At 39.2% G+C, this 14,108-nt stretch overlaps 1 protein-coding gene across 3 annotated transcripts in view; it reads left to right on the top strand.

Annotated features, from left to right (window-relative positions):
- LOC139940460 (probable JmjC domain-containing histone demethylation protein 2C) overlaps positions 1 to 14,108 on the top strand; it is a 176,616-nt gene that overhangs the window by 124,928 nt on the left and 37,580 nt on the right. Inside the window, exon 1 of one of the 3 annotated variants that reach the window (XM_071936724.1) lies at positions 7 to 139. The exons of the other annotated variants lie outside the window; for them this stretch is intronic. Within the exon in view, the coding sequence (XP_071792825.1) occupies positions 52 to 139 (88 nt within the window). The 5' untranslated portion in view covers positions 7 to 51. Of the gene's footprint in view, positions 1 to 6; positions 140 to 14,108 lie in introns of those variants that run through there. 3 annotated transcript variants of the gene reach the window in all.

The following is a 14,108-nucleotide window of genomic DNA, read 5'->3' as shown; positions in this document are numbered from 1 at the left end:
AGCAATCGCCCATTGTTGGACTTTACTACTGGCTTTTTGGATATATAATACATGGATGTATTACCAGCAGATTTCAGTATATTGGGATGCAGTATCATCGCGGACAGGCCCGAGTGCAATGGCTTTGTGAAAGAAACAGGTAGGCAAATTCTACATAGTTTTTTTCTTCTCAGATTGTGTAACCTCGTAAAAATCTAAAACGAGAAATCTCATCTCATGAGAACAGTCATCGCTGGTTTGTAATTGTATTGTGAAAGTAAGTAAACAGGAAACCATCAACTCGTTTCATACTCTAGCCTATATATTTGGCTTAAAGGCTTTTTCATGTTATGCACAATAATACTAAGTGTTGGTTTTGGTTGACCTGTTTGCATTATGAAAACGACTAACAGATGGGGGTGGTGCTTAATGGCTTACTCTCTATTAACTCAATACATTCTATATCTTGTCCATTTGAAATACATTAAAACTGAAGTGATAGTAGCATGAGCCCGTGCTCTTCATGATGTTCCTGAAAGAAGAAAAAAAATGAAAAAAAAAAAAAAAAAAATGAAAAAACCCAGAACAAAGGACCCTCCAGAGAAGGATACCACCTCTTGAATTGATAACATCCCACTACTTGGGTACAAGACTAGCATAATAATAATGAGGTCGTGACCCCTCTGCAGGAAATGGCGGGTGATAAACTCAGCGTCCCTTTTGTCTTGGGGGGGGGGGAGGGGGGGACACTGGCAATTCAAAAGACTCAGTTGTTTTAATCTTTCAGCCAATGACTTCCTTTGCCATTGAGTGGAGTGTTTGAATAAATATGACCCCCCCCCCCCCTCCCTTTCAGTTAAATGTCCGAGGCGTGGCTACTTAATACCTCCTAGTTTGTCTAACAGATTAAACCGCTCTATGTTGTCCACAACAATATCTACTCTGGAACTTGTTTGTGTATGAAAGGGTTTGGGGGTGGGGGGGGGGGGGGGTTGTTAGCTGCCTAGCATAAGTGTCCCTTTAAAAGCTGCTTATGATAGTGAGCCCCTTTTCCCCTTAGTGTGATTGTGTGTGGTACTCTATCGACCTTGCACTTGTAACTTGAGACGACTTCCAGCAGACTTCCCTTCTCCGAATTCTCTCCCCTGAGATTAATTGACCCTGCTACTCAGTCACTGAGAATGCTTTAAAGGGGCTTGCTGATTCTGGGAGTATAGTTAGATCTGATTGATGGTACACTGATCGCTGTTGTAATAGTTTGGTGGGCGTACTTTTTAGGTTTATTTTTATGTGGTTGCGATTGTTCTCACTTGTATGTTATTTTAAATGGGAGGTTGTGGGGGGGGGGGTAGCAACAGTCAGCTGCTAAAAAATACTTGCCAGCCAAGTTTGAATTAATTGGCCATGAAATGATTCCCTACTCACTCTGAAACCCTTTAATGGAATTATAATAAAAGTTCCTGAGGTCAGCTGGTACTGGCCCAAGACTAACTAATTGACCGCAAGTAGCTATCTTCGTCCCTTCAGGTCAGTAATGACAGAACAGATTTGCCTCTGTGGAGGTCAAGTGTTTTGAATCAGGGTTTTTATCTTAAATGATACTTCTGCCTCCCCTTTCTCACCTCCATACTTTGACCTGGCCTGTTCATTTTACAACCAATTTACTGTTTCCTTGCAGTACCTTAATAACCTGATCTAATAGTTCAGGGACAAAGATCATGCACCGTAATTTGTAGCTGCATATTATAAAGAAAATTCAGACTTGTGACAACGGGTCAAACTCTCAACTAAGGATCACAACATCGTTCTCCTTTAACAGTGGTCCGATGGCCAAATGCCAGTTAAAACACATGAGTACAAGTAAGAAAAATGTTGTTCTGGCTGGCTAGTTCAGTGTTGTAAAGTATCCATATTTCCATATGATAGACAAGTGAAATGGCAAGCTAACTGGTAAACCCAGTCACGATTCCATAATTGGTGCAAAACTAAGCCCCCCCCCCCCCCCACCAAGAAAGTTTGCTAATGTTTCTGTATTGTTGTTTTTAATTGCCAGTTTCAAAGTGGAAGTAAAAACTTACAAAGTAAGGAAACATTAAACAAACTACATTTAAGAATGAACATAATAACCAAATTACTTTGGGAAAGTGAAGTGTAGAAACTCGAAAGGGAATACATGAAGAAAACACCTCTAAAACTAGGAAACTAGTTAAATTCATTTGTATTTGTGAAGTCAACATGCTTCCCAGAGCGTTTATGTTGTTAACCCTCATTGTTCGGAGGTAACCTATTATTTCACCAGGTTGGTATGTGTGGTGTTTGTGGCTGATTAGGACTTGGGGTTTACCACTATAATAAACCCAGAGTAAATCATGCACACATAACCGGCTCAATACTTCAAAAGTTAGATCCAAACATAACGTCCTTGAGTGTATTGTGTTTCTCTTGCCTTTGTTGCCCAGCCATTTATGTTTTTTGTTCAGCGGCAATCGATGTCTGTATGGTACGATTTAAGCTTTCTGTGTAATGCATTGAAGGGCTTAAAGTCCATCTGCTTAGAGCTGGTCTAGTTTGCAGACATGAGAGTAATGGGGGAAGGACACACTAGACAATGAGGTTTCAGTTACATGTTGTGTGACCTCGGAGAGAGCCGAAGAATAGAATTTGACATTTCTATGGGTTCATGAGTTTAGGCATAGGCTGTTAACTGGTTCTGAGCATCGGATGGAATAAACCTGCACAAGATTTTAGTTTCCGAGAAAGACTCTTTTCTAGGTTTGAAGCGTCAGGCCATTTACTATTCTTGGCAAATTAATTTTAGTTTCTTGCCCACATGTAGAAAATATAAATTTATTTTTGAAATACTTTATTTTGTCAAGAAAACTGGTTAGTGCCTGAAAAGACCAGAGCTGCCAACTCTGCCTGATTCTGCAGAAAGTTCCCTAAAAATAAACCAATATTTTTATGTTCTGTTGAGCAAAGTTGACAATCGCCCTGATTATGGAACCTATTTCCCTATTAGGTTGAATGTAATGCTTAGTATCTGCCCGATTGTTTTTAAAAAATCTCCCTGATTGCAAGATGCAAAATGTTGGCAGCTCTGTCAGCCATAGTTGTTTGATTCGTCCGGATTTTGATCATGTTTTGCCTTCAAGGTATAGCTTTCTTGTGTCTAGCTTAATCTAAACCTCTAGTTTTCCATTTTATAGTGAAGTGGTGAGCCTGTTAAGCCCGGGTCATACTTCCTGCGAATGCGAAGCGAATGTTGACTTCACAAAATTCGCAACGAATATTCGCACTTGCGAATATCGCTGGAAAGGATAGTTGTGACGTCAAATTCACGTCAAGTTCGCTTCGCATTCGCAGGAAGTATAAACCGGGCATTAGTCCTCTCAGGGCCTTCTTTGTGCACAGGTTTTTATTTTATTATTTTTTTTTTTTGACTAAGAGGAAACCATTAGTCAATTTATCAGGATTGTTGTTGTTGCACAATCATACTCCTGCAGTTTGGGGAAGTTTGCTTCTTTCTTGCCAAGTAACGAAATTGAGTTGACATGTTTTTCAATCTTTCATCGACACTATTGAAAGTGTTGCATAAGGTGTTGCATTCCATCCGGGGTTCCCCACACCCACCTTCTATCCACAATCCAAATTCTACCCTAATAAAAGTTTTGGTAAATAAATCTCTAATACCTTGAATAGCTGCTCTACACAATGGTCAATTTTTTTCGCTTCAAATTCTAACACTGCTTATGCTAATAAATAACACTGCTTTTGTAAATATTTATCAAAGGCATATTTGCCTCACACATTTTTTTTTTTTTTTTTACGGGTACAAATAAATCTTATTGTCCCACCTGCCAGTGTCAGATATGTTTGTAAATTGTTTTCATTTGGCCTTGTGTTTCCGGTTGAAATTCAATAGATCGGGGTTTATTACTTTTTCTCTTGCTCTATCTCTTCTCGTTTTTTCTTTCTTCTCTTCTCTTTCTTTCATTCACCAATTGAGTTATTTTGTGCATGTGGATTAAATGCTGTGTTCAAAATATATGTCGGAAAAATTGCTTTGTACTGCCAATTTTCCATACCTTCCGCCCAGGTAGTAGTTAAAAAAACAGGACAGTTCTTTTCAGAACTGAGAAGTCTCTCGAACATCCGATAAATCTACTCCGCGGTAGTAGAATAAAGAAAGACAGTTCAAACAAACTCTACGTGGCACGTAGATACAAACATGGTGTTACTGCAAACCAAACATACCTTGAACAGACGGGCAGATTTGCACAAATTAAAGAGTCTGCCTGTATCATTTTCAAACAAAATATCAAACAGCTTGATTGTCAGTATCAAGTTTCCGAGTCTTGGAACAGTCAGACCCCTTTTTGATGTATTGAGAATCAGTATTTGGTTATTAGAAACGCATACAGGGTACATGACAACAATAATGGAAACCAAACAATGGGGGGATAATCATGCGATGTTGCATACACCCTTTTATGTTAAAAAAAAGAAAAAGAAAAAAAAGAGGAGTTTCTCAGGGAAACGGAACAGTCTGTCAATGATTAAAACATCCACGCTCTCTCTGTTTAATGAAGAAGAATTATCCGCCCAGTGAACTACATTACATAGAGGATATACTATATCTTACCAAAGCATCTAACAATGTGACGATCTGTGGGTTGCGAGTATCAAACGTGACTCCTTCATTGTTCTAGGGATCGTTGGCTGTGTTGCAAAGTTGCAAAGTACATCATACCTCGTACCGTGGCACTTTGTGCGTTCTTGTGTGTGCATGTGCTTTGGGTACTTGTCACGAGTCATTATTGTGGACGAGAGTCCTCAAAAGAGAAGCAAATTGAGAGACGGTGAGCATTGATGCTTAAATGGTTCTAAATCTGACTGCGTGTGACGTAAACTAAGCTAAATGGCCTTTTTTTAAAAGTCTATTAAACCTTACACCATGTGAGTAGGTCAGCTCTTGTACTTGTACTTGATGAAGAGTTCCTACTTTTTTTTTACAAGGATGAAATATCACGCTTGGTTATAAGAGGGACCTGCCTCTTAATTCCCCTTTCAGCCTCGACTGGCTGGTGATGTGGATTTGAAAAGGAGACAAACACGATTGCTAGACCTTAAAGGAACACGTTGCCTTGGATCGGTCGAGTTGGTCTTTGAAAAGCGTTTGTAACTGTTTGTTATAAAATGCATGTGGGTTGGAAGATGTTGTAAAAGTAGAATACAATGATACACACAAACATGACTCGAAATTGCACGGTTTGCCTTTTGCCTCGTCGACTAACACGGCCGGCCATTTTTGACTACCATAAATGGTCGACCATGTTAGTTTGCAAAGTACAAGGAAAACCAGGCAATTTTGAGGCAAATTTGTGTGGATCATTATATTCTACTTTTAAACCATCTTTCTAACAATATGCATTTCATAACAAACGGTTACAAACGCTTTTTATAGACCAACTCGTCCGATCCAGGGCAACGTGTTCCTTTAAAGCTTGTACCTTAGCAATTGGAACAGGATCTAACTAATATCATGGCCCTGTTTATTGTGCACTTGCAGCCTGTTGAATTACTCACTTAACATAGCGTGGTTGGTGCAAAAATCCACTCCTTGCAGTGCAATAATATATGGCCACTGTCACTTGGTGGTTTTTTTTTCCTAGTAAAAGATCACTGAATGTAAACATGGAGGTAATATGCTTCCAGTTCCTGTAAACATTTTAATGGGATTTCATCATCAACCTCCCAGATCATAGAGCATAATGTAAATAAACTTGAGTCAGTGGGTTGTAGTTTCATCATCAGGGACTAGAGACCCATTGAGATAGTTTTGTGGTTTCTGTTTGTGGTTTTTCAGTAACAATGTTATTGCATGGACTCCCCATGACTTTCAATTCTTGTGGTGATCTCATATCAATTGTTTCTGTTGTTCTTTGATATGAATTATTTTGGTAGTATGCAGTTTCAATTGCAGATTCTTATATTAGAGTGCATGCATGCCTGTATGCTTCGTTTTTGAAAGGGCAAGGGCACCAAGGCATTTTTCTCCTTGATGATGGGCTCCAAATTAGGAAATTGTAAATTTCTACTGGAGCATTTTAAGGGCACCTAGGCTGATCAGGGGACATGGAGGCAATCGTCTTTGTTGCCTCTGTGAAATACCTTTCTTGGTGATGAGTAATGGGGAGAGGTTGATGGTATAAAACATTGTGAGAAACGGCTCCCTCTGAAGTGCCATAGTTTTCGAGAAAGAATTAGTTTTCCACAAATTTGATTTTGAGACCTTAAGATTTAGAGTTTGAGGTCTCGAAATCAAGCATCTGAGGAAAGCACACAACTTCATGTGACATGGGTGTTTTTTCGTTTATTATTATCTGGCAACTTCGACTTCCAATTGAGCTCAGATTTTCACAGGTTTGTTATTTTGTGCATATGTTGAGATACAGAAAGGGAGAAGACTGGTCTTAGACAACTACCAAAAGTGGCCACTGTCTTTAATGACAAGTCTTTGATACCTAAACTAGCACGCACTATGCTGCTCCATGATAGGACAATTATAAATGAATTTAATTGAATTGATAAAATTTGTTGCCAAAGTACTCAAAGGTTTTACCTTGAAAATTTATTTTTTCAAAATGTGAGAATACAAGGAACTGTGTTTTTGTGACTGCAGTTTATTCATCGACCCATTTAAACTGATTGCCTCCAACAGACTCTCATCAATAATAATTTTACAAAGTTATTTTCTTTTTCCCTTTTTTTCGACAGGAGAGTAGAAAACTTTCCTTTGGGGAAACCAAATTTATGAAAGTTATTCCCGAAGTCGAGACAACATAACATGGGATGATACATATTTAATGTGATGGAAGTCAAGTTTCTTGTCCTGGCATTTTGTTGATTAGATTGCTGTAGAGGAAAAGCAATCACCGAAGGTCTCCCCAAGGATGCCTGGGCCAAGCGCTTGAAACGCTCAACTATTCTATGAAAACATTAGCAGCAGGGGGCATGGGAGGGCTAGCAGGGGGCATGGGAGGGCAAACAGGGCATCGGAGGGCAAACTGGGGTTGTGACTAAAAAGGTGCTTGCCTTTAGGGGGTTTAGGGTCATGGACATCTAATGTGGAGTCACAATGTGCTGGTGTATTGTATGTGTATTGGCTTCATCCATTGCTGCCTACAGACTGGGACCCAATTTCATAAAGTATGTTAGTAAGCACAATAAAATGTTGCTCAGCAAAAACAGGTCACCAGCCAACATTCCATTATTTATATTTACATTGGTGTGACCGGTGCCCCATTCATTTTTTGCTTAGCAACCTTCATTTTCCTTTGCTGCACCTTTTCAGACCATTACCATTCCCATTGACTTGAAGATTTGTTTAAAAGGAAGTATCCCTTGCCCCCCAAAACCCCTGATATTTTAATATCCCTGCCTGTGTACAGAAAGCCAGTAGGTATCGATATTCATGCAGGTCCTACTCTATTAATGGTAAACTCCCCGTTCAAGCATGCTTTGACCATGTTTTGCACAGGCCGTTGACCCAGAATCCCTTCAAAATCCCCCAAGCTTTCCAATAAGTCTTTCCTGTTCACCTTGCTGCACCCACCCCCTCCTCATGAATGGTTCATTGTCAATTTATTCATGAACTTACTATGAATGATTATGCTCTGAAGCCAGGATTCTGTAATCTTGGTATTAGAGATGGAACCCAACTTAAGTCTTGAGATCCAAGAATCCCCAAGAATCTTTACAGGGAGAATAAGATGGGATCTGTGGTTCTTTTCTTCTTCAACTTTGAATGGCTTTGTGAAATACCACCAAAGGGGGGGTTGCAGTGAGGGGAGGGGGGGGGGCATGATCGGAGGATGCAACATGTATGCCAAAGGCAGAACTGTGTCATCTACTCCACAAGTGACTTTTCTATAAGGATGTGGGTAATTAGTCATTCTGTGTACTTCATGTACAGGGAACACAATTTTGCATAGCAAAATCTTTGGACTGACTATCTTTTCACTGAATGTAGTAATATTGAGTAGCAAAAGTCATTTTCTTCAGTATCAAAACAATAACAACACTATTAATCAAGATGAAATACAAGATATGATTTGACTTTAGGGAACGGATATAAGGCCAAATAAATAAAAAATACCAGTTGGTCGTCCGGATTTTTCAAAAAAGAGGAGGATGAGGGCCTTTTTCTCCCCCCCCCCCTTTTTTTTCCCCTCGAGATGGCCGCTTAGTATTTCAAATCAAACAGGCCACCAATGCTTCAGTTTGAACCATCTCAAACTTATTTTATACCTATTAGTTGCATGAGGACCTGTGTTAACACTAACACTAACAGGGTCTGATAACACTAAAAAGATTTGCTGGTAGGCATTCACTAATATTGTTTTATGAAACAGACGGTTACAAGTGTTCGAGAGCATCATGTTAGATTCGGGAAAAGCTCCTAGGCCAGTCCTTTTGAAAAGATAGATTTTTAAAAAAATTAAAAAAGGATGGCCCCAATTTTTTTTTAGATGCAATTAGTCAAGAACTTATTTGAGAAAGTTTCTATCTTGCAATAGGTATTGTCCAACAGATGATCCATAGATAAATTTAAACAAGACTACCAGTTCTCAAAATACTCATTACTTGTCCTCTAAAATCTAGAGAGCAAAGTAAATGGAGAAAGTTTTCTAGACCTTGGAGTACAGTGTCTAATTGCTACTAACCCATGACCCCCAAAAGGTTAGACATTCTAATCTGAAATAAATACACTGCCTAATCTTGTAATCCATAAATACACATGTTACATAACAGGGCTGCTTATTGGGGATTTAAAGGCTTAAGAGGATTGGTGGTAATCTGTTGGTATATTCTGGAGCAGAGGGTGAACTGTGGATGGACCCTTTTAAATCTGAGATGATCCCTGCCACTCACCCCCCCCCCCCCCCACTCACTGGTGAGACCATTGAGAAAGCACAAACAATTTATGTAAATCTTTCTTTTGCTGGGCAAGTTTATACTCATCATGTACATGTGTTTTGTGACCACATTTTGAATGACCTATTTGTTATTTAGCTTAAGTGCCTCAAATTGTACGTACAAAAAGTGGATAGAAATTGTACTTGTAAACATTCTCAATGAAATGTAAGATTCTATTTTCTTTCATCAAGCTTGTTTACAAAACGTTCCTGCAGGAAGTCACAGCTCTGTGGATTTAACTGAACACCCTTCCCTAGACTTAAATAGCAGAATAGAGGCTCTTCTAATAGAGAATTTGGCCCTGATTTCAGGAGTTTCCCCCCCCCCCCCCCTCTCTCGAACAAGCCTCTGAAGTGAAGGACAAAAGGATATGATGAATAGGAAGTCAGGAGTTTTGCTTTAGGCTTAAAAAGAAATCATACATGTCATTTGACGTTAACAATGTCACTGACGTACTCTGCCGCAACAATGTGTCATACATGTTAGCCGTGTTACAACAATGGTCGGTTTGTTTGATATGTCATTACTGCACCCCCTTAAAAAATATATATAAAAATGTACTTTATTTTGGACAGATATTACATTGTTGCCATCTTAAACATGTGAAAGTTTCCACACGTTGGTACCCCACCCCCGAATGTTTTAGATTTTGATAAAATATCTGGGTCTTCAAAACAAAATCAAAGAAAACTCTTCATGGACATGTTGTACCATGGAGGAAGGTCTATTCCTTCCTCCATGGTTGTACGGACACCAGGCCTGTATGCTTCGTTTTTGAAAGGGCAAGGGCACCAAGGCATTTTCTCTTAGGCAAAGGGCACCCTATGAGGAAATAGTAAATTTCTACTGGAGCATTTCAAGGGCACCAAGGCAATGGCAAGGGGCAACGGAGGCAATCGCCTCCGTTGCCTCCGTGAAGTATCAGGCCTGGGACACGTCCTGTGCTGTGGATAGCCAATAAGTAAAGAGGCCTGGCCACCATTGCACTACTAGTGTTGTGTGTGGAGAAGAAGAAGGAAAAAAAAGACTCCGTTAAACGAGCTCAAAACCCTCACGCTTGCATGGCCGCTGAATAATCCTAAATCTCATTTGCCCTGCCAAGCACACAACGTGTCCGAAGGGAATTCCATATAATAGGCACTGGCAGCCGCCACTGTGACATGTATGTACAGATCCGCTAACCCTTCGCATCCAAGGGGGTGTTGGTTGCTATAGCGACGTGCTGTTAAAGACTTACACCTGACATGGGGGGACGCTATATTTGACGTATTCAATTTTTTCCCTTCTTTTTTTCCCCACTCTCCCTCCAAGATAACTGTTCTTTTCTTTCTTTTATAAATTGAGCTCTACATGTTGGTTTATTACCTGTGGGATTTTGTGTTCATCTGTTGTGAGAATAGTTGTTTTTCTCCCCCGTGCTTATAAAATGCCTAGAGCATTTGTACTTCAAGAAAAGTGTTTCAAGTAAAGAAGAGAGAAAGGAAACAAAAATAGTGTCTTTGGAATTCTGGATTTATCTGATTGGAACTGGGACAACTGTGTTGTGTTGGGGGAAAAACTGGACAGTACACAGGAGTAGTTTTTAAATATTTCCGGCTTACTCTGTTTAGTTTGAAGCCACTTAGTTTATCGGAATCATCTTGTAACTGAAAAGTAAATCAAAGAATTCCCAAAACAAACATTATACCTTTCTTTGAAATTTTCTGATTATGAGGAACACAAATATATAAATCGCCTGGATAAGAAAACATGGGAAATAAAATAATCAAGTTGTCTTTGGGGCATTCCGTGTCAAATCAACCAATATTCTAAAATTATTGACAGATTACCTCTCAGATTTGGCTGAAATTCATTTATAACGTTCATCTAAGCAAATAATGAACTCATATGCAACTAAAATAAAACAAATTCAAACTCTTTTAAGACACATCCGAATTCTGATGGGTATGTGAGCCGCACCCTGGCACTTTCATTGGGTAAACATTCCGTTTTTCCCGTTACAAGTTTTTTTTTGCCATACCCCAATGCTACTATTAAAAATGAACAAATTATTAAGGTTAACAAAGGACTGGTAAACCCAATTTTTCTGATAAATTTACTCACACAAAATACTGTTCGACTCCCAAGCACTGTATTATACAGTCTGGTCTATAAATAGGGGGTCAAGAATGTTTTGTACACGGGGTCATCTCAAATGCTAATTCCAGTCTAGTTTTGATGAACAGACAAGCACTGGCCCTGGGCACTCTCACGTGTTTACACCGTGCATTTTGTTCCCGTTTTTCGGCTGTTATTATAAAGAATTTTGTTGCCTTTGTGAGTTGTTGAATCCGTTGAGTGTAGTTTTTCTTCTCGATGAAGGGAAATTTGATTGGTTATACTTGTACTTCCTGCACAATGAAACCGTTTGTGTGTTAAAGCTGTGTGATTATTCTGGAATAATTTATGAGTTTATGGATATTTGGTTGGTTTTGGGTTGTTGGTGAGGTTTTGGGGAGTTTTCTTTCTCTCTCTCTCTTTTTTTTTTTTTTGGGGGGGGGGGAGGAGGTATTTTCTTTTTTTTACATCTTAAAAGTTTTAAATGGCTATCAAATTATGTCAAGTGAGGAGAAGAAAAAAAGAGTCTCTTGCAGTCTTTTATGCTTCGATTTTGAAAGGGCAAGTTCACCAGGGCATTTTGTTTTTGGTAAAGGGCACCTATGAGGAAATTGTACATTTCTACATCGCATTTTTAGGGCACCAAGGACATGAAGGTAATCGCCTTGTTGCCTCCGTGAAGTATCAGGATTGCCCTTGTTAAACCTAGATGTTCTTTACTGTAGTAGTGGTTGTACTTACTGTTTGTTCTTTAGCATGGAGTGTAATGTGGTTGCCTTTAAGTTGACTTGTACAAATTACCTTGTAATATGATGACAAGGCCCCAATGTTGATAAGCTAAGACTGAATGGCCAAACAGGAAGTGACCATGTTGTGAACTGTAGACAAACAAGTGAAACAAAAACAAACAGTCAAAATGTACCAGGCCTGATACTTCACATGGGGGCAACAAAGGCAATTGCCTTCATGTCCCCTGGTTGGCCTTGGTGCCCTTGAAATGCTCCAGTAGAAATTTACGATTTCCTCATAATGTGTCCTTTACTAAGGAGAAAATGCTTTGGTGCCCTTTAAACGAAGCATACAGGCGTGCTGTACAATGTGGATGGTCATGTTGCGCAGGTTCTCTGAGTGTGCAATCGATAATCATCTCGATGATGTCACCTGTCAACTGTAGCGGAGCTTCTTGAGCAATGATGCCGAGCGCACAGTGTAGGGGGGAAAAGCATTAGGTCAAACAAAATTTAAAACATGTTTAGCACCCTCGGGGGCTTCCTTTTTAGAGGCCACCTCCTCTTAATAATTTCTTTTTCATTGTATATAAAAATAAAATATATAAAAAATAAAAATCTCAGACGATAAATTTTGTTTCTCAAAAAAAAAGCCAGTCGGTTGTCTTTACAAATGTATCGAGTGGCCATTTTGAAGGAAAAAAAGGGAGGAAAAGGGCCCTACTTGCTTTTTAAAAAAAAAAGAGGACGCTCAACATGTTTTTATTTATTGGGGCTTAGCTATCATGGTCCAACTCACTGCACTCCCTGAGCCGGCTGACATTTCAGCAAAGAAACACCTGTGTGGAAGTGTTGTCTCTCTATATTTAGCCTCATTCGGTACTCTGTTCAGAGTCCTTTCTCTCTTGGTACGTAGTAGTGAGCTTTGGATGCCAGGTTCAGATTTGTAGTGATTGGCTTCTTGAGCCACAGTCAAATTCTGAAAATGTCAAGGGTAGGGTGGATTTGTTGAGTAGTTCCGGTCATTGCTGGAGATTACAAAGTGACTTAGCATTGAAGTCTTGCAATGGAGTAAATATAGCCAAGGTCATTCCCAAGGTCATTTCAAGGGCACCAGCTTGTCAAAACAAAGGAGACAGAAATATTTTCAAAACTCTTCCCTTTAAGATATAGTGTTTTAAAGCGTTTGGGTACTTTTGTTTGACTCTAAACACAATTGTCTACAGATTTACATAAAACTTGCACGGTGTCCCAATAATGATGCAAGAAAGCTTCCTTTAAAATATTACTTGCTGAGGTGCTGTAGGCGTAGTTTATGATAAATGAGTAAAAACAATAACACAAAAATTATTTAAGCATGTACAACGGATTGAGGCAACTCTCCTGAAAACATTGCTCTGTGGTTTTCACTTTTTCTCTCTCAAAAACTTTATGACTAATGAAGCTGAATCTTTTACGGATAAATTGTATGACATACATCTTCATTCACAGTGATTGAGGACTCATGTCATGGCCAAAAACTTGTTCTACAAAATGTTTCAAAACCTTTAAAACAGGGTTATTTCAACATGGTATTATTAATTGGTATGATTGTATTCAATACTTCAGGGGGTCTTCAAGGCCATATTCAGGTTTGGTTGACATGAAAATGTACAACAAAAACAAATTGAAAGGGTCAGTTTAGTAAGTTTTGGTCATCAGTTAGAATGTTTGCGAAGGTAGCTAGTTAAGTACAATGTTTTGAACATTTTCGACAGTTTTGTTGATTGATGATGTACAGTGAATCGGCTGTCTCAATTAAGACGGACAATAGACTGTTAATTGGTTTCGACAATGTTGGGCATGGTGTGTTCCGAGAGGATTTTGCCTGCCAAATCCAGCCTTCGAAAATTCCAAGCACTTTTGTTTTGAGCCTGTTGCATTTGGGAAAAGGTGGAGGTGGGGGGGGGGACCATGATCCTTCAACCAATTTACACCTATGTTCTCAACTAACATGCACTTTCAAGAGTTCAGACTTTCCTTAAATCAATGCTTAAGTAGTTTCCAATTTGACGAGTGTTTTCTTACATCAATGGAGGAGGTTTTTTTTCTCTTGCTTTCTCTCTCTCTCTCTTCTTCTTGAAGGCATGTGTTGATGTATTATTATCTCAGTGGTTATCCAATTACGAGTCCTAGGAAGCTTACTGATTCAATTACAGTATCCCATGAATTCCCTCGCACTGGGTGTCACTTCCTTGTGGCATTTCTCTCTCTCTCTCTCTCGACCAAGAAAACAAATCTAGGAGTGATCAATTAGTTATGAGTGTGTTCCCCCTCTACATACCA

This window comes from Asterias amurensis, chromosome 8 (genome assembly GCF_032118995.1).
Source record: "Asterias amurensis chromosome 8, ASM3211899v1".
In the NCBI taxonomy this organism is placed as follows: Eukaryota; Metazoa; Echinodermata; class Asteroidea; order Forcipulatida; family Asteriidae; genus Asterias; species Asterias amurensis.
The sequence above is the reverse complement of the archived record's forward strand: the minus strand, read 5'-3'. Positions and strand labels throughout refer to the sequence as shown.